This window comes from Gopherus evgoodei, chromosome 8 (assembly GCF_007399415.2).
Source record: "Gopherus evgoodei ecotype Sinaloan lineage chromosome 8, rGopEvg1_v1.p, whole genome shotgun sequence".
Taxonomy (NCBI): Eukaryota; Metazoa; Chordata; order Testudines; family Testudinidae; genus Gopherus; species Gopherus evgoodei.
In genome coordinates, this window is record NC_044329.1 from 55889953 (window position 1) to 55911152 (window position 21200).

General features: G+C 42.9%; 1 protein-coding gene across 1 annotated transcript in view; it reads left to right on the forward strand.

Moving 5' to 3' along the window:
* Nucleotides 1-21200, forward strand: part of XPR1 (xenotropic and polytropic retrovirus receptor 1) — a 243538-nt gene that overhangs the window by 174479 nt on the left and 47859 nt on the right. Inside the window, exons 4-7 of the mRNA XM_030572121.1 lie at nucleotides 5785-6008; nucleotides 10738-10887; nucleotides 11244-11327; nucleotides 12093-12174. Coding sequence (XP_030427981.1) covers nucleotides 5785-6008; nucleotides 10738-10887; nucleotides 11244-11327; nucleotides 12093-12174 — 540 coding nt within the window. The remainder of the gene's footprint in view (nucleotides 1-5784; nucleotides 6009-10737; nucleotides 10888-11243; nucleotides 11328-12092; nucleotides 12175-21200) is intronic.

Genomic DNA, 21200 nt, shown 5'->3' on the forward strand with positions numbered 1-21200 from the left:
CTGTTTTCTAATCTTCTGTTTCTAAGTGTAAGGACAAAGAGATCAGATAGTAAGTTATATGGTTTCTTTTCTTTGGTATTTGCATGAATATAAGTGCTGGAGTGCTTTGATTTGTATTCTTTTTGAATAAGGCTGTTTATTCAATATTCTTTTAAGCAATTAACCCTGTATTTCATCACCTTAATACAGAGAGACCATTTGTATGTATTTTTCTTTCTTTTTATATAAAGCTTTCTTTTAAGACCTGTTGGAGTTTTCTTTACTTCAGGGAAATTGAGTCTGTACTCACCAGGGAATTGGTGGGAGGAAGAAATCAGGGGGGGAGATCTGTGTGTGTTGGATTTGCTAGCCTGATTTTGCATTCCCTCTGGGTGAAGAGGAAAGTACTTTTGTTTCCAGGACTGGAAACGGAGAGGGGGAGTCACTCTGTTTGGATTCACAGAGCTTGTGTCTGTGTATCTCTCCAGGAGCACCTGGAGTGGGGAAGGGAAAAAGGATTATTTCCCTTTGTTGTGAGACTCAAGGGATTTGGGTCTTGGGGTCCCCAGGGAAGGTTTTTCAGGGGGACCAGAGTGCCCCAAAACACTCTAATTTTTTGGGTGGTGGCAGCAAGTACCAGGTCCAAGCTGGTAGCTAAGCTTGGAGGTTTTCATGCTAACCCCCATAATTTGGACGCTAAGGTCCAAATCTGGGACTAAGGTTATGACAGGCTCCCAGAATAAAAATGCAAAGAGGCTAGATATTGTCTTCAATAAAGCAGAATTTTCCAAGCACTATTAAGTGACTTGCAAAGGATTTTTGAGAAATTGAGCTTGTGCTCTTTTTTATTTCTTTATTACATATATAAAGAAAGAAGGTTTATAATCTCAGCTCTTCAGGGGGTTTGCTGCTTATTTTACCGTAAATAGTGTACAATTTGGGAGGACCACTGGGTGATCTGAGGTGTGTCTTAAATTAAGATGTTAAAGCTCATATTAAAAGGATTTTTTATATTTAATAAAGGCATTTTTTATTCAAAATGGCGTTTAGTCATTTAAGTGAAATAAGTGTTAACAAGAATAAACAGCTTTAAGAAGAATCTGACTAAAAATTCCTTCCTCCTAATATCTCAGCTTTCGCTTTCTTGGCTCTTGTACTGTACCTCAGCTGTCTTTGGACTTGTCTTCACTAGTTTTATTTTAACCTGGAGAAAGCATTTTAAAGTGTGATGTTTTAAATGACATTTAGCCTTTTACAAATTTGTCAACTACTTTGAGTTAACTGATAGACAGTGCATGGTAAGAGCTCTAGTGTGGACATCTAAGAGCTCTGGGAACAGCAGTTTTTTCAGAAAGATAATGCTCAAGTTTCTTTACCGTGACTTTAGCCTTTGCAAAGTCCTAATCACTATAACTGTTCCAAGAGACAGTTGGGTAGATCCAGGATGTCCTCCTTGTTTTCCAAGTAGAGATTTTTTCATTATATTTCACTGATAAGATTACTCAAATGTGGACAAAGTTGACAGTTTCTGTGATATGAGTATTTGTAGAGTAACAATCACAGTATTTAGGTGTGAAATACCTGGAATTCAAGGTTGTTATCCAAATTAGGAGTACTTTCTTTGTTCTTCCCTTGGTAAGCTGATATTCCGTGCGTTATCTTTAGAAAGGTTTATGTAGGGAGAGAAGAAAACTTGCAAGTAGACTGATCACTGTTTCTGTTGAAGGGAAAGCCTTTCCAAAGAGGTGTCTTGTATTGCATTCTCAAATTGAAAAGACATTTAATTCATCCTGGTCTGCTGCCATATGAAATGGTGCAAGAAGATGGGAATTTGGACTTCCAGTGAAAGTTCCTTGCTCCCAAGGGATTCTTCCTGGGTACTCGCAGCTATTGTGCCCATTCTTATAGTATTTATGTAGACAGAGATAGTTCTAAAGATATTTTGAACCAGGACTTGATATTAAATCCAGAATTGAATATGAGGAGTAAGTGCTGTGTGCAAGAAAACAGTGTGAAATGCTCTTTTTAAGGTGAGAACCTACTGTATGTTGGATGAGCTGTGATCTGCATTTACTTTCCATGGTCAGTCCTTGGGTTGAGGACATTAATGTAGTGCAACCAACCAAGGCACGAATCACCGCATCTAAGGAGAGGGAGCAGTTTTCCTTCCAGATGGAGACCGATGTTTCTGGCTAGTGTTGCAGTTGAGTATCTAGGCTGTTTACTAATTTTGGTACATTTCAAAGCAGTTTCCCCTTCCTACTAACTTCGTGTCCATCTCGTTGGTCTAAGTTGGAGCAGGGATTGTTGAACCACATGTTTGCATCGTCTGGATGTTGGGGAAGCAGAGTCCATGCACTCAAAAACAAAAGGCTGCTTATAGCCGTGACATCAGTACTTTAACAGTTGAGCCCATGGCATCTCATGATATCAGCCAATGATTCAACAGGAATGTAAAAGGAGAAAGGGAAGCTTGAAGTCTTACGCATCATCTGCCTGTGTGAAGGTTTTTGGTGAAATTTATGTTATAGTTCAGATAATGCTCAAAATTCCAGTTGACAGACCCTGTACAATCTTCCCAGACACCCATCAATTTGCTAATTATCAGCTTGTTTCAATTGTCTCCTGCCACGTCATGCAGATGGCTTAACAGTTCCTGATGGCTAGCAGGCTGTGTTGAAAATAGCTGATACACTAGAATAAACATGATGGTTGGTCCACTATTTGTGGCCATAAGGAGAAATCCCACTAGTATGATCACTGATATCTCCATGTAAGAGTCTAGAGTATTGCCTAAAATTAGATTCTGCTGGAGTACCTTCATCACCATCTTAGTAACTTTGCCTAGGAAGGAAACAATTGAGACAAGTGATAATTAGCAAATTGGGCATCTAGCAAGATCGTATAAGGTCTGTCGACTGGTATTTTGAGCATTATCTGAACTATAAGATACTTATAAATTTCACTTGCTGAGGGCTGCATTGCCTCCCTGGGTAGTGGGTAAAGATGTTTCACATTTACCTTCCATAACAAAGGGATAGTCAATAACACATGTGACACAGACATCCTTTGTGCCTTCAGAATGAACTGTAATAGGAGACCGATATAGAAGCTTCAGCCTCGTCTGGTATTGTTTCCTCTAATTTAACATGGTTGTCACAGGTTTTAGTGATCTTTTCAGAAAAGTGTTATGATTTTTCATGGCACATAGTTCTGGGCTTTCAATACTAGAAAGGTGTTTACAAAGGGGAGGCATTTCAAAGGAACTATAAAAGTGAGTCAGGGCTTGGCTACACTCACACTTTACAGCGCTGCAACTGGGGTGTGAAAAAACACCCCCCTGAGCGCTGCAAGATACAGCGCTGTAAAGCGTCAGTGTAATCAGGGCAGCAGCGCTCCCAGCGCTGCACGCTACACCCGTAAGGGATGTGGTTTACATGCAGCGCTGGGAGAGCTCTCTCCCAGCGCTGCCGCTCTGACTACACTCACGCTTCAAAGCGCTGCCGCGGCAGCGCTCCAAAATTCCAAATGTAGCCATACCCTCAGAGGGCTAGTGGGACTGAGTGAAGCAAGATTTAGAATAGCTACAGTAACTGAAACTAACTAAAGGTGGAAATAACACTCCAAAGATTTGAAGATTAATGCAGAGAGAAACTTTGCATGGTACAGGAGGGTATAACATTCATATTAGAGAGAAAATTTAGGTTGAATATTAGAAAAAACAGATGGAGAGCTAATGGATTGCGGAATAGCCTCATAGCAGATGCCTAATTGTACAATCACTAAAGGGGGCACAGTTAACATGAAAATAATATTTCCATCTCAAATTTGTATACTTACTGTTACAAGTGACGTCTTATATTACTACAGTTGTAAGAAACTACAGGTGAAAATCCTGTTGTAGTTTACTTTGTGCATTTGTCTACACTTTGTATGTCATTGATTTCAGTGTTTTGTTGAGGGTACATACCAATCCCCTGGCTCTGCAATGTTTACCAGCAACAGGTGCAGCAAAGTTGAAACTGAGTGAGTAAGGAAGTAAGTCATTAATGAGTGGTTACACAGAAACGGGGGGGGGGGGTGTGACTTTATTTAGTGGAGGTGCTTTGAGGCCTGTCAAAAGACTCTTCTAAAAATAGGCCTAGGAGCAGTTCCTAAAAGGATTTTTAAAAAATTCAGGACAAACTAAGTACAGGTTGTTTCTTTAGAAAATAAATTTTTAAAAAGTCTATTTTTTAAAAAAAAATCAAGTTGACTCTCTCTCTAAAGCTAAACTGGCAAAACACTGAGTAATGTTTTACAGAGTGTGACCCTGAATTGCAGGGAAGGGAGAACTAGATGACCACATTACTGGGTCCAGTTTCTGATTCGTCCAGTTGTAGACTGTATTTTTAAACTGTTGCACATGTTGATATCATAGCCGCTTATCACAGTAGAAACACATTTGTCTGTTGCATGTCAAGTTACATGCAACATTAATAATACTTGATAAAAGTAAAATTTATCTTCTGAGCGCTTTCATCAGATCAATTTAACCCAATTATTTTTCTTTGCAAATTTCTTTATGACCACGTGAAACGTTATGTTTTCCTATTCAGCAACGGGTGCAAAGAAACCCAAAGTGCCTTACCAACTAATGTCAGGTTTCATAATATTAGCTAACAAGCTTTTGTTCTTGTTATGAGTGTTGCTTAATGCCTTCTTAGGATGCGAGAACCAATAAGCAAAAGCATCTTACTCTGCCACCCTAAGGAAGTTTGATGTCACTCTCTTGACAAGAGAAAATGTGAAAGTTCAACCATTGGTATCTTATAAACCAGTTTGGTATTTTATGCAGTATCTTGCTTTGTATGTCGGGCGCAGTGGCATGCTCTTGTAATCCCAGCTTCTTGGGAGGCTGAGACTGGAAGATTACTCAGGGGTTCTGGGCTGCAGTACACTATGTCAGTTGGGGTTCTGGTGCCACTGACAGCCTAGCCAGTGGGTGGCTGAAGGACTGGCTAGAACAACACAAATGACATGTTGTGACCAGCACACTCTCTGTGCAGGCTGATAAACTGATCGATCAAGGTGATCTTGCTTTGCAGGAAGGATAGGAAGGCAGATTGCTGCCTGCCTCCAGCGACGATGCTGGAATAACACCATGTCAGGAGTTTTTACTGATAGGGACTATAAATAATGCACACATTTATGGGTAGAGGTCAGGATAGGTTATGCCAGCTGGGATTCCTTTTGTCAATGGCAAATATTTGTGTTCCTGGAGGGAGCATTGTCTAGAAGTTAAAGCACAGGACCGGAAGTCAGGAGACCTGGGTACCCTTCCTAGTTCTGTTACTGCTATGATGCATAATCAAGGGGAAGTCATTTAACTTATCTGTTGGCCTCCCTGCAAAAAGTGAATAATATTTACCAGTTTCTTGGGATTTTTGAGTTATAATTTGTTATAAAATACTTGTAAAATCATTGGAAAGAAATGCAACCTTATTTATTTCAATATTTATTGAATTTTAGGGATTAGTGGTGTAAGGGCTACTTCTACACAGCAAGTGACTGCACAACAAACCAGCGTGTGACTCTACAGAGTAACAAGCCTAGTGCACTGTAGATTCACTTCCTGGCTTGCCATGCAGTAACTTCTCATGTACACAAACCCTAAGTCACACAGTTAATGCTTCCTCTTAGCAGCCTGTCCCTACAAAAGCACTTGGCAGTATACACAATGTTAGTAAGGTATTTCAGCCTTCATAGACAAGTTGCTACCTGCTCCATTTGTGGTATTTGACAGTTCCTTTTCCTTGCTAACAGAAAAGCTTGCAGAAGCTCAGCGCAGGTCTGCTACCCTTCAGAATGAACTACAGTCATCTTTGGATGCACAGAAAGAAACTAGTGGTCTTACCACAGTGCGGCAGCGCAGAAAGGCAGTCTTCCACCTGTCCCACGAGGAGCGTGTTCAGCATAGAAACATCAGAGACCTAAAACTGGCCTTCAGCGAGTTCTACCTCAGCCTCATCTTACTGCAGAACTATCAGGTATGAAGAAAAGAAGGGCACAGTTTTCCCATGGGCCCTAAGTGTTCATATCATTCTTGGTCATTGGATTGCTTCATCTCGTTGCAATGAGAGGACAGAACATTGAGACTGAGAATGGAAGAGTAAATAGATCACTACTATAACTTTGAGGCCATATACTTGTTCATATTCTGTTCTGTGTAAAGCCAGATTTGAGAGTCTGGAAAGAAACTGTTATACCTTAAAATTGGAAAGAAGCATGAGGCTGTTTATATATTCAATTGCTTCTTTGTGTTGTTATAGTAGTGTCCTTCACCTCACTGTAGCATGAACATTTTCTCTTTTAAAACTCACGTTTTCAAGAGCTTCTAACTTTTCTGTTAAATTCTATGGGATGCAACTTGGCATAAAAATTGTTAGCCTGCAGGCAAGTATAAAAGAATTAAATTTTAGACATATTTAGATTTGTATAACTGAAAAATGGGATTGTAATGGTTGTAGAGACTGAATTGTGTTCCAGTAATTTAATTTAATTTAACTGGTAGGGTTTTTTACTTTACCTCATTGTAGAAGAATAGCTCATACTGTGCACTAATCTGTTTTTGACATTTAATACTTTAAAAATTGATTCTTATATTACATACAATATAACACTTTGTGTGACAGTGAAAATTTCATAATCACTTTTTTTTTTAACCTGTGAACTTAACTAGAATGTTCAAACTTGAGTTCCTAAAGGAAAGCACCTATATCCTTGTATAATAACCTAAATAAGGCAGACATTATGCTAGGGAATTTTACCAAACAGAATCCCACCATTGGGAATTACTTTGTGAAGTTCCATAGTATAGACGAGGCTTTAGTAGTTTGATTTTTTTTCTGAGGATTTGCAGCTCCCCTAGACTTCAGTGAGTTTGCTGGTCCTGAGTATTTCCCAAAATTAGACAATGTATTTAGATCCCTAAACATGGATATAATTGCTTTACTTTAGGTTCCCAAGTTGGAAAATCTTGGTCCAACTAGTGCTAAAGCAAGCTGCAGATTGGCCTATAAGCTGATACAGGCTTCTAGTACTACTGGAAGCACTCAGTTACTTACAGCAATGGCAGCTAGTTCACAACTCTGAAGTAGATAGAGTAACCTCAGATCTTTGCTCACTTCCTGGTGAAATCATGTTGGCCACTTTTTCCTTTTATTTCTTATTTAAAAAGAATACTAGGCTCTTGGACTTTATTATCAGGAATCACTTCTGTGGCCTGGTAAGATGAGGACAGTGCAAATGATTCCTTGGAAAGGCTTTAGGTACTAGTCATGAAGGAAGGAAGGAGTAACTGATAGTAGAGAGCAACTAGTAAGTGTGCCAAAGAGAAGATAATTTTACATTCACTAAACATTGGTATAGACTCTGAGCCTGTTTGGATTTGGAAGTCTCCACTTACGCAGACCCATCTGCATCCAAAACTGGCAGGGCATCTTTGAGGTTTTATACTAGGTTGGAAAGTGAGGAAAAAAAAGATGAAATTGTTCTAAAACAAAGGACAAAGAGTAAGTGTATGAAAAAGCGTCTGAACACAAACACAGGCAGTGTGGTAAGCACTAAATGAGTTAATAAGTTATGGCAGTTACCTACTTAGGCATAAATGAAACCAGGTGGGAAGAGTCTCATAATTGGAATGTTAACATAGACTGTATTAATCTGCATAGAAGAAATAGAACGTGAGGTGAAGGAGGGTGACATTATGTCAAATATATTTACAGTTCTCTCTCAGTTTGTGTAGTGGTGAAGCTTTTTGAGTTGGGCTGCAAAGAAGGAAAAAATAAGATGAAACAGTAGGTATCTTTTACAGACTGCAGTAGAACAACAACAAAAAATTCATGTACCAATTCTAATGCTACTTTAAAAACTGCAGGATACATACCCATGGAGCAATTTTAACTGCCCAGTTATGTGTGGGTATCAGCCAAACATATATCATCAGAGGTTCCTCAATTAAAAAACAAGGTCATGACCCAAATAGTAAAACTACCACTTAGATCTCACTAATAGAGGAATAGATATGAGAAAGTGAACATAAAAGGGGAAAGCTTGAAATTAGTAGCCACAAACTGTTTAAATTCATCATAGAAAGCAGTGGCTTTACACAGTGCAGCAGCACAAAGATAATGGGTTTCTGAACAGAGCAAATTGAGAAAAGAACGTAGTGAGCAAGATGTAGGAGGGAGTGTTAAAATCCACTGTTATGGTGGAAGAATGGGAAGGCTAAAAACATCAATATGTCCTAGTTAAACCTACATGTATTTGACCTGCATGCGATCCTGAATTTTCTAATTAACAGACATTTACATACAAGCAAGCACTTTCTCTCTGAGCCCGTTCCCTCATCCTACGTGATTTTGCATAATATTGAATAATATAAATAGTCATTGTGATTTTGTGGTATTAGTCATTTGTATGTTGGCAAACTGATATATAATTTAGGCTTATGGACTTTAGTATCTAGTAGAAATAGAAGGTGAGTTTGGAGGAGAGAGCTTCTATTAAAAAGCAAGATACAAGATTATCTTCAGTAGTAAGAAAAATACAGAATTTCAGGCTCAGTAAATTATTTCTCTGAGTTTTTACTTTTGTATTTGTATCACTGCAAAAGTCCTTCATTGAAACTACCATTTAGCAGTGTTTAACTTCTTTAGCACACAGCTTTGGAATCATGGAACTTGTGCTGTCAGAAGAGGAAGCTCCCCTGCAAGAAGAACTCTAGGATACATGATATAAAAATATTGGGCTGTTCTTCCTGAGATATGCTAATTGCTCACACCAGCAAATAACATTAGTCAGTTAAGGGCAACAGTAAAATCTGTGACCAAAATTATCATTTTATTACATTTTTTCATTTCAACTTTATGAAACAAGGCTCTGCTGTCCCAGTGGTGAAACGCTTAATTTTTCCAACAGAAAATAATTAAAGTCTCTCTTTTCTGCGGTAATGCAGAATATTAATACATTGGCTTCCTATTCCCATCTCCCTGTCCCTTCCTTACCTACTGCACAATGGGGGTCTGATATTAAATCACTCCAGGCATAATTAGATTGAAAATCATTTCAGTAGATTAGTTGGAGCCGCTCCCAAAGGAATTGAATTCTGCCATTCTTTGTATTTTTCTTTCAAAATCTAGTCCATGGGCTAGTTTTTATGAACAAAAAAATATAATTCCTGTCTGGTCTATCTGTATAGCTAATATTAGGCTGAATAAGCTGAGTAGAACACGAAGTGCTGTTGGTGATTTCTTTGCATAGTTAGATACCACAATATTTTAAAGATGCTTGACCACAGCAGTCTTCAATTTATTCCCAGTTGCTATAAGAGCGTTTCCATTACTATGTATTAAAATATATATATAAACTAATGAATCTGGGCTTACACATACCTCTGATATTAACTCTCTTTTTTCCAACTAATTACTGTGGGCCTGATCTTGAAAAGATCCCGAATACTCTCAGCTCCATTTGACTTCAAGCTCAGACTTGTTTTCTATTCACATAATGCAAAATCTTGTTCTAGGAACACACTTGGTGGGATTTAATTGCCATGACATGTAAAATACTTTCTAATTTTTCTTGACAATGATATATCTTATTGAGTGTGTTACACTGTGATGCTGTGTATTCTCTAGTATTAATGTGTTCAATCTTGGTTTTAAAATGAAGGAACTAGGAATCAGTAGCCTTCCCTATCCAAAAGAGAGAAGAAAAAAATCCCCCCTCAAAAAAGTAGGTGTGATGCCTGGGCAGTGGGTGCCTGGATAAGAGGATGAAGCTAAAAGCAACTTTTTTCTTACAAAATTACTCTTTCAACTTTCTGCACATATAAGTTTCAGTTAAGAGCTCATCATAACAACTGTCAGTATAGAGACATGTGATATGGTACACAGGACAAACTTGAATGAGCTACTGTTACCTGAGACCATACAAACAGATAATCAGAATCAAAATTACTGTAGGAAAAGTGCTCAGTATAGCCAAAGCTCAGCTATCTACATTGAGTTTTCATCCAGAAGGTTGCCCGTTTGGTTAGGGAAGGAGAGGTGGCAGCAACTTCACTTTGCAGAGTAAAAAATTGATGGACCATAAGGTTCAGTGTGTTGTGTTCATGTTCTTCTGTGTCAAGTCCATTTTATCTCATGCTTTTTTATTTTAGTTAATTGTGGTCACTCTTTTTCTACAGATTTTTCTCTTGTGTTCTTGTTTTATGTATAAACATCTGTTTCATTTCTAAGCAAAAAAAAATGTAATTCTGTGTTTGGGTTAGCACACTCAGATTATCCACTGCTTTAGAACCTTTGAAACATCTGTGCAAATGAGTATATTGGATGGTATTGACACAACCTTTTTCTCTGAATATACATTGTCTTTTTGATTAACTCTATTTTAATAGCTGCTGGTATTGCATACATTACTATCATGAGTCTGAAAAAGTATTAGACTTTAGAAGTTCTCTACAAATAATTTCATGTTTTTCATGCCCTCCATCCACACAGTCTTACTGTTATTTTTTGAATAAGGATTTTTATTCCTTTATTTAATAGCTCTGTAGACCAAACAAGCCTCCTGAAATACTTAGCCAAAAGGTTCTCTAATTAACAACCCTTTTTGGTTGTTTTTTCTCTGCTATCTCTGTAATATTACCAGATTTCAATGTTCTTCAGTGTTAGCTGAGACTAAAAAATTATGTTTTATTTTTCTTGTCACTAGAACCTGAACTTCACAGGATTCCGTAAGATCCTGAAGAAGCATGACAAGATCCTGGAGACACCCCGGGGTGCAGATTGGCGGGTGGCCCATGTGGAGGTGGCACCATTCTATACTTGCAAGAAAATCAACCAGCTCATCTCTGAAACAGAGGTAGAGAATGCTGAACTATGTAGTAATTCCATTTTGTGTGGAGAAACAATGCTCTTCTCTCCCTTCACCAGTAATAACCCTGAGCTCCTGTACTGTGTTGTAAATAAATGCCTTAATTGCCAATGCAACTATTAATTGATTTTGAAAGAACCACTAGTTTCTGGCATTGGTCACTTGTAATTTGTGGGTTTGTGTGTGCATTGGCTTCAGCTGTTAACTTGCACTATGTGAAATTACAGTGATGTTAAGAATAATTCATAATATTGATGTAATTGATGTGTAATGTGTCATCACTCTGCTACTTTTTTTTTCACTGCGTAGACCCTGCATTAAATTCTTGTGATTTATGCCCATAGACAGTGGTGACCAATGAGTTAGAAGATGGAGACAGACAGAAGGCCATGAAGCGTTTACGTGTCCCACCCTTGGGAGCTGCTCAGGTGAGAATTTAAATTCCATAATTCCTGTTTTCCTCTCAGATTAGCTGAAGTGTCAAATTACATTTCAGCCCCCCCAGCAGAGTGTAAAAGTGCAAATATATTGAAATGAGTGTTTCTACCTGTCTTGAGAAATGACCAGCACCTTAAATTATTTGGTGGTTAGAAAAGATAACCTACTTTAGTCTCAGAAGATTTGGAAATGGTATTGCAAGTGCTAAAGTATTAAGGCAAGGTAGTGGTGGAGAGGTGAATAATATGGGGACACAAATTTTAGCCTTTCAAACTTACTGTTCGTATAGATAGTTTTGGCCATGCACTTCTGTGTTGGAATGCTGATATAAAGACCTGGCAGATTTCTCAAAAGGCATTCATAGAATCATAGAAGATTAGGGTTGGAAGGGACCTTAGAAGGTCATCTAGTCCAACCCCCTGCTCAAAGCAGGACCAATCCCCAGACAGATTTTTACCCCAGTTCTCTAAATGACCTCCTCAAGGACTGAACTCACAACCCTGGGTTTATCAGGCCAATGCTCAAACCACTGAGCTAATACACTTGGGCTCTCTGTTCTGATGTTGCATAATGCTCTTGGCTGGTGCTGTGTTGTACTTATAGGATTTAAGAAACTTCATCTTACAGGGGAAGGTGGTATTAGAACATAAGTTAGAATGCTACATTAATTGGTTTGACATTTGTTCTGAAAGTTAATGTGCACTGGAGATAAATTAGTATTCTGCCCTTTAAGCCAACTATTGTTCTATTTACAGCCTGCACCAGCATGGACCACTTTCAGAGTTGGCTTGTTCTGTGGCATATTCATTGTGCTGAACATCACTATCATACTTTCAGGTGAGTATCCTTATCTTGGATCCAAATGACACCCAGAGCCTGATTCTAAGTTTGCTTTTATTACCTTATAAGTGTTGAATGAGTAGTACTAACAGGGTTGAATTTGTCAGAACATTGCTGGTAAGAAGGCTTGGTAGGTAATGCTTTTACAACATGCTGTAGTTATGATACTGGCTTCTTACATCTATTCTTGGTGGAATCTCATGCAAATTTTACCAGCTCTGTGTCCTCTGGACCTTTTGTCATTGACAGTTGCATCCACTTTATCTCTCCTGGGGTTCTTGTGGGATTCATGTTTCGTATATTACTGACTCACTGGAAGAAGGAATTGGTATTGCCTTCTGTAAAACTGCAGGATCACAGACTGAGGGTCCAGTTTCAAGCAGCATTATATCATGCAATTTCATCCTTCTAAAAAGTTTCTTACTGAAATTTCTGGGATTTCAGTACCGGGTCCCTATGGGGCTGACCTGGTGGTATATTGCTTAGTTGGTAAATTATGACAAGCACACAAAAAGGCAATCAATCCTCACATCACCTGCGCTTTGTAGAGGGGCTCTCAAACTGGGAGTTGGGACCCCTCGGAGGGTCACAAGGTTGTTACATGAGGGGTCGCAAGCTGTCAGCCTCCACCCCAAACCCCACTTTGCAGCCAGCATTTATAATAGTGTTAAATGTATAAAAAAGTGTTTTTAATTTATAAGGCATGTCACACTCAGAGGCTTGCTGTGTGAAAGGGGTTGCCAGTACAGAAGTTTGAGAACTACTGGCTTTGTATTTATTTTGGTTTGCTTCCTCTCATCAAGGTAAAACCCCTTTACTTATTGTGGTACATTACACAGAACCATCAACAGTAGAAATCAGGCTAATGTTATTGGTCCAGAGTGGGAATTCTGCCTTGTTGCAAGAAACTTTTTCAGTTGCATACGAAAAGGCCTGATTTTTGTCTCCAGTGGAGGAGTAGTCTGTTTAAATAATGCAAAAGAAAGAGCTAGCAAATCAGTCAATATCTCTTTGCACTAGGGAAAGCCCATGTATTCAATTTAAAAGAATTTTTAATCAGGTATTTTAAAAATTGAATCCAGTCATCTTCGGGATAAAATGTTTGTTTTGGAAGCTGTTTGCTGAATTGCTTCCCTTATTTTTCTATGATAGATGCAATTTTTTTTCTTTGAGTGATGGTCGCTGTATGTATTCCAAATATGTGTTTGCATGCGCACCATATGCTGGAAGGTTTTCTAAGCAGAGTCCTTTGTGCTTGCAGCTGAGGGTATAATAGGCCAATACGGGTCAATGCCTCTCAAGTTCCCTCTTACTCTCACATGGCCTGAGTTGGGACCCGCTGTTCCTTCATGCTCTTAGTTTTTACTAAGAAAGTGACTTCGTCTGGTTTTTTTTCTGTACATAGTTGTTGTTCTGCTGTTAGATAGTTGTATATAATAGTGTTAGAGTTAGCAGAAGTTAGTATTAGTCACCCACATTTGGGGATTGGCACCCCCCTCCCTGGGAATTGTGCCCCACACCATGGGGTTCAAAAAGGGTATATCCTGCCCATGCTCCTTCTCCATGAGCAACAAGCACCAGAGGTGTGTCTGTGCCTCCGTGAGCTTCATATCGCGGCACATTGCTCTATTTGCAAGTCGTTCCTGCCTCAAACCCAGGAAGCTCAGGAGCTCTGCCTCCATAACTTCCTGGTGCAGGAGGCAATGTGGCTGCATGTGCATTGAGATCTGGGACCATCAGAATCACTGGTAGAGTGACCATCACTGGTGGTGAGCGCCCCTCTGTCCACTTCCCATGCCCCAGATCCAGCAGTACCACTGATGGACAAGCTCAGGCATGAGAGTAAGAAGTACTCTCTTTAACACAAGAGCAGGTCCCTGCAGTGAACTGCTCATAAAGGCAGTGTTTCCTCCCTGAACCAGGCAAGGTTTGGTGAGACGTCACATGCAGAGACCAGTGCCCAAGCTTCCCTGGTTGAGGAGGGAAAAGTCTGGTGCAGGAAGGATCCAGTGGTGCCATTGGCCATCCCAGCACCTGCCCATCTGGACCGTTCACTGATGCCTGCATCACGGATCCAGCCACCACCTCCGCGCTGCTTGAACAAGCCTTGCAGATGCCACCGGGGCCCTCTTGTCTCTTTACAGGCACTCCACAGACTCCTGGCTGCTTGGAGCCCCTTCTCTCGGCAGAGGAGCTTATACTTCCCTACCTGCCCTCTCCGCTCCTCTCTGGTCCTCCACTTACCTGCAACATCCCTACTCTGGCAGATGAACAGCTCCTGTTACGGCCGGACAGGCCCCTGCTGGCACCACACCACAGCTCCCTGTTCTGCCAATCCCTCCACTGCCAGCACTCTCCTCTGAGTTGGAAGAGTTCTCTGAGACAGAACTCTTCTTTTCCCTGATGTCTCATTGCAGCTCGGACTTTGCCCCCGGCTACCTTTCCCACTGGCATATGACCCAGTCATGAGAGTCTGGTATTGGTACTCATGGGACCCACTGCAACCATAGGAACCTTCCCCTTGACCATATTGGGTGCCCTGGGCTCCCTACCTGCCTGCCCTCCCAAGTGTCCTGTTGCTCCACCATGCTCCTTCACCAGCACCGTCCGGCTCCAAGGAAGAGGTGGATGTCGAGCCAACTCCGCTGGTCCCCACGGCCACTTCATCTTCACCAGACAAGGGGCTGATTCCTCCCTCCCTGTCTCCCCGGACGATCACTATCAGTATCAAGATCTGCTACAGAGAATGGCAGCAGACCTGGGGATACAACTGGAGGAGGTTCAGGATTAGCCAGCACCAGCTCCTGGGCATTCTCTAGCCTCAGGGACCATCTAGAGTTGCACTCAGTATTAACATGGCCATTCTCAGTCCAGCGCAGGCAGTGTGGCACACCCCGCCTCCACTCCTAAGAGGGCAGAGTGTAGGTATTTTTTTCTGGGGGCAGATTTTCTTTTCTCTCACCTACTCCCTAGCTCTCTTGTCATCCACACGGCAGCTGAATTGGCACGCCAGCATCTGCAGAAATCGACACCTGCAAACTACACGGCTAAATGTATGGACGTGTTGGGGAGAAAGGTGTATTCCTCGGCAGCCTTGCAATTTTGCATAATGAACTATCAGGCTCTGCTAGCCAAATATATTAATAATAATGTGCAGCTAGCAAAGTTCTAGGACAAACTGCCACTAGACAACAGTAGCAATTTCAGGTGCTGGTGGATGAGGGAATGCCTAGTTGGCAAGATGGGCCTCTAAGTAGCAGTTGATGTGGCAGACACATCCTCTCATCCCTTACGATAACAATAGTCATGCACCATGACTCGTGTCTACAGTCACCCGGCTTTCCTTGGGAGGTCAAAACTACTATCGAGGACTTCTCCTTTGAAGAGGACAAAATGTTCTATGCAAAGACGGACAAGTCCCTTTGCTCATTTGCTCCAGGGCCATATTGCAATCCCTAGGGATCTATACCTCAGCTCCATGGAGCAGGCAACAGGGCCAACAGTTCTGTCCCCACCCACACATGCCCTACCTGGCCTGCTATCAACAATAATAGGATGCCCCATGCAGACAGCAGGGCCCCTGTGGCAGTGTTTCTGAGTCTCAGCCACGGCCACCTCTTCGACCCTCTCCCACCAACAACCAAAACTCCAGTTGTGACACATTGGTCAAGAACTCTGAACCTTCCTCATTGCCACCCGTGGTGCCCTGTGTTGTCTTTCAGGGCCGTCTTGCCCTGTTTGCCCACAATTGGGGCAAGATCACCATGGACCATTGGATACTGGAAATCACCCATCATGGATTCTCCATAGAACTTCCTCTCTGCATATCCTGGATCACACTTCCCCCAGGACGCTTTCAGGGGACTCTTCCCAACAATGCATTGTCCAACAAGAAGCAGATGCTCTTCTTGCAAAGGGCACTATAGAGCACGTAGCACCTCCGTACATGGGGAGAGGCTAGTTGTCCATAAAAAGGAGCTACCCACCCCCATTTCATTTGTCACACGCCCCACAGATCACAAATGGTGCTGGCGAGTCTGGTTTAGATTGGGTCCACACCAGCTGGGATTTCTTCCTGGAGGTTTAGGAAACAGGCCAATTTTCGATATCATTTACTTTAGCCTATAAGGGGTTGATAGTTCCTTGACCCACCTGGTGTCCAAGATACGTTACCCTGTTTAGGCCTATTTGACATTTTTTGGCCTTAACGGTTAATCCTGCCTCCCTTATGTGCTGGAAGACAACTTGGAGGTGTTCCAGGTGTTCTGCCCATGAATCTGAGAATATAGCCACATTGTCAAGGTAAGTGTCGGCAGATTGGCAAAATCCAGCCAGAAGGTTCATCTTCCAGTATCTGGAAGGTGGCAGGTGCATTTCAAAGCCCAAAAGGGAGCACATTAAATTCATACTGCCCTACATGGGTGATGAAGGCTGACCTTTCTTTGGCTGGGTCATCTAGCAGCACTTGCCAATACCCGTTAGTTTAGGCATGTCCCAGTTGTTCCAGTAGCTCATCTGTGCATGGCATTGGATAGTTCTCTGGGTGAGTTACAGCACTTAGCATACAGTAGTGCATGCAAAAGCGGATTTCCCCATCTGGTTTGGGAACCAGAACCACTGGAGAGGCCCATGCACTCTCAGAGGGGTGGATTAGGCCCATCCATAACATGTCCTTGATCTCCCGTTCTATTGCAGTTTTGGTTTGAGGAGCCATCCAGTAGGGTTGGGCTCTAATTGGGCAAGCATCACCTGTGTCAATGGAGTGGTATGCCCGTTCTGTCTATCCTGGGGTGGCTAAAAACATTGGCACGAAGATGATGCACAGCTCCTGGATTTGCTATTGCTGCTTATGCCCAAGGGTTATGGAAATGCTTACCTCTTCTACACCACCGTTGCTTTTCCCTTCATAGTAGACTCCTTCAGGACACTCAGCATTGTCTCTCTCCTGGGCTGTAAACAGGAGAACCTTGGTTTCTCGGGAATAAAAGGGCTTTAGAGAATTAACATGGTATACTTTAGGTTTTAAGGTAGGGTCTGGGAATGCTATGAGGTAATTAACAACTTCCAGGTGCTCTCGAACCATAAATGGCCACTCCCACGACACTTCCATCTTATTGGTCTGGGGCACTTTCAGGACCATGACTTGGTCACCTACTCTGAAGGAATGCTCTCTGGCATGTTTATCATACCACACCTTTTGTTCTTGTTGAGCATCCTGTAGGTTTTCTCATGCAAGGGCTCGAGAGTCTTTGAGGGTGTTTTGCAGGTTGGTTACAAAGTCCAAAATGTTAGTTCCTGGAGGAGATGTAACCCCCTCCCATTGGTGCTTCACCGACTGTAATGGCCCCTTAACTTCATGGCCATAAACAAATTCAAAGGATTAAAATCACAAACTGAGATGTGGTATAGCCCTGTAGGCAAAGAGCAACTGCTGCAACACTAGGTCCCAATCATTGGAATACTCATTCACGAATTTACATATCATGACCCCCCAAAGTCCCATTAAACTTCTCCACTAGGCCATCTGTTTGATGGTGGTAAGGGATGGCAACCAAGTGATTCACTCCATGAGCTTCCCAAAGACATTTCATAATCCCTGCCAGGAAGTTAGTTCCCGAATCTGTAAGGATGTTGGAGGGCCAACCTATCCTGTCAAAAATGTCTGCCAGTTCCTAGCTCACGCTTTTAGCCCTGGTTTTGCTTAGAGCTTCTGCTTCTGGCCATCGAGTGGCAAAATTCATGAATGTCAATATGTACACCTGTCTTCTGGGTGTCTTCTTAAGGAAAGGACCCAGAATATCCACAGCTACACACTGAAATGGAACCTCAATTATGGGGAGTGGCTGGAGAGGGGCCCTGACCTGGTCTTGGGGCTTTCCCACCCTCTGGCACACCTCACAAGACTGGACATAAGTAGAAACGTCATTGCCCATTCCCTCCCAGTGAATGACTTCCTCAAAATGATCTTTGGTCCACTAGGGTGATCATGGGCTAAGCTCAAGAGCTTTTCCCTATACTTAGTTGTTACTACCAACTGTCTATGAGGATGCCTTGTGCCCACCAGAAAGGGTTTCTTTGTATAAGAGTCCTCATCCTACAACAAACCTGGACCTATTGGAAGAGCTGAAAGGCGGTGGGTCGCTCCGTGCTGCCGTCCAAGCTCCTTTGAGGCTTTCATCTGCTTCTTGCTCTGCCTGGAACTGCTGCCTTGATGCTGGAAACGTTAGTTCCTCACTGGGCTTGGTCTCACTGGAAGCAATGTGGTGATGGGGGTGTCTCCATCAACTGTGAACCGCTGTCCACTGGTGCACTAGGTTGTAATTCAGGCTCCAGTTGAGCTTCTTGTGCCAGTTTAACTGCTGCTGCAGGTGCAGGCTCTGTGTCGCCCTTTTGTGCTGGCTCCCCTGACTCTTGTGGGGTTGCAAGCACAGGCTCTGGTGCTGACAGCTCTGCCAGTTCTAATCCTTGGGCTGGTTCTGGCTGGGTCCCAGGAACTGGACCTACAACTGCTGCCATAGACTCTGGTCTGGGGTCTGGTTTCATCACCTCTGGCTGGGTCCCTGGGTCTGTGGTATCAGGGAACACTGACTGGGTCCTTGTAGGAGGCTCAGGAATGGGGTTAGGTGTGGAGGCCTGTTTAGCATGGCTGTGGGTGACCATCCCCACCCTTTTTGTTAGCCTCACTTGTTGGCTACGTCTTCTCCTAGCAGCATGGGAAGGGGATAATCATCATAGACTGCAAAAGTCCATATTCCTGACCAGCCCTTGTACTGGACAGGCAACTTGGCTGTAGGCAAGTTAAGAGTTGGCCTCAAAGGGTTGTGCCATCACTTAGGCCTCTGGGTCAATGAATTTGGGGTCCACCAGGGATTTGTAGATAGCAGACACCTGTGCTCCAATGTCTGTCCATACAGTAATCTTCCTCCCGCCCACACTCAGTTTTGTGGGGAGGGATAGCTCAGTGGTTTGAGCATTGGCCTGCTAAACCCAGGGTTGTGAGTTCAATCCTTGAGGGGGCCATTTAGGGAACTGGGGTAAAAATCTGTCTGGGAATTGGTCCTGCTTTGAGCAGGGGATTGGACTAGATGACCTCCTGAGGTCCCTTCCAACCCTGATATTCTGTGATTCCTTCATTCTGGGCGTATTTGCAAGACATCTGGGCCTGAAGGCCCTCGGTGGGGCCCCAGAGTGATGAGTTGCAGTCAGCTGGTGCTCTTGGGGCAGTTGGCCTTCATATTCCCCAGCTCATTACATTTAAAGCATCCCCCAGCAGACTGTGGGCTGGGGCGAGGTGGGTGGTTGGAGAGTAGGGTAGTAGGACAAGAGGGCATCTAGGGTTTCCCTGGCTGTGTGGAGGCGTCCGCCATCTAGGATGTACCTTTCTATTTCCTCAGGAACACCCTCTAAGAACTGCTCCATTTGTATTAGGAGAGACAAATCTTCCAGAGACTTAACATTTGCTCCTGATATCCAGGCATCCCATTTTTTTGCAATGTGGTAGGTGTGTTGGGAAAATTCCATGTCTGGTTTCCACCTTGGGGCTCTGAACTGCCGACAGGCGTGCTTGGGTGTTAGCCCCATTCTAATTCTGACCTTTTGTTTAAAAAGTTCGTACTCGTTCATGTGTTCTTTAGGCATTTCAGCTGCCACCTCTGCTAAGGGTCCACTGAGTTGTGGCCTCAGCTCCACCATATGCTGGTCTGGAGGGCTGTTGTATCCAAGACAGGCACTTTCAAAAAATTTTAAGGCCTTATATCATCGCCTACCTTGTATGTGGGGAATTGCTTGGAATGGGGAGCAATACCTGGAGAAGGACTGTTAAGGCTACCTGGTTGACCCAGTTTAGCCTTTTCTAGCTCTAAGCGCTTCAGCTCCATTTCCACCTCCAAACACTTCGTCTTCACTGCCAAGTGCTTTGCCTCTCTCCTCGCTTCTGCCTCCCAGTGGATCTGGGTGTGTCTTCTCCATGGCATGCAGCTTTGGGAAGACTGGTTGCTCTAGGGTTTTAGTACCTGACCGCAACCTCATGCACAGGGCTGCCCTACTCTAGTGTAGCTATTTTGTTGCCATGAAGCTAGGGAAAAAAAAAGCCTGCTTGTTGGACTCCATGGCTTGGCAGGCTGAATCCTTTTTGTGCCTGTTCTCTTCCCCCCCCCCCCCACACCCCAGGCAGCAAAGAAAAGGAAAAAAGAAAAATCTCCCTGACTTTGCAGGCTGCCAAAAGGAAAAATATGTCCTTTTAAAATCCCGAAGTCTGTGCTTCAGGTTAAAAAATGATCCCACCACTCTGCCACCATGTCATCGCTGATTCCCCACTCTGGCACTTGGAGGGCAGAAGGTGGGTGTTCGCAAAGATTCTAAAAATGAATACTGGCCACTCCAAGCTTGTATTAAACTCCCAACCTTACAGCTTTTCTCTGATCTTGGTTGGGTAGATACTGCTACCACCCAAATGCAAAAAAAATCCTTTGAGAACCCAAGAAGGTGCACTTGGGAATTCCTTCCTATAGGGTACCCTCAAACCCACACAACACACACACACACACACACACACACACACACACACACACACACACACACACACACACACACACACACACACACAGAGAGGGGAGCCACCAGAGGCATTTCCCCTCTGCTACGCACCACCCTCCCATTCCCCTGCTCCTGCTAGTGCAATGCAAGATCCACGGGGACTGCACTACCATAATATTCAGTCCCGTTCTGGACCTGTTGGTTTTGGTTCATAGACCTTCTCAGACTCTCCATCCGCATGCCACTCCGTCTTCGTGCACCCCTGACACGAGATTGGGGCTGTTCCTGGCATCCCCATCCAGGCCCTCTTCACCTCACAGTCTGGTTTTTGGAGGAGACTCAGGAGTAGACAGAGCATGCTCCACCCCGGTGCAACACATTCTTGCCATGCGGGAAGTCATCCACCAGGGACTGCTACCAAGGTAAATGGAAACTATTCATCTCATGGGCTCACTGCCATCACCACCCACTGAATATGATATCCATAC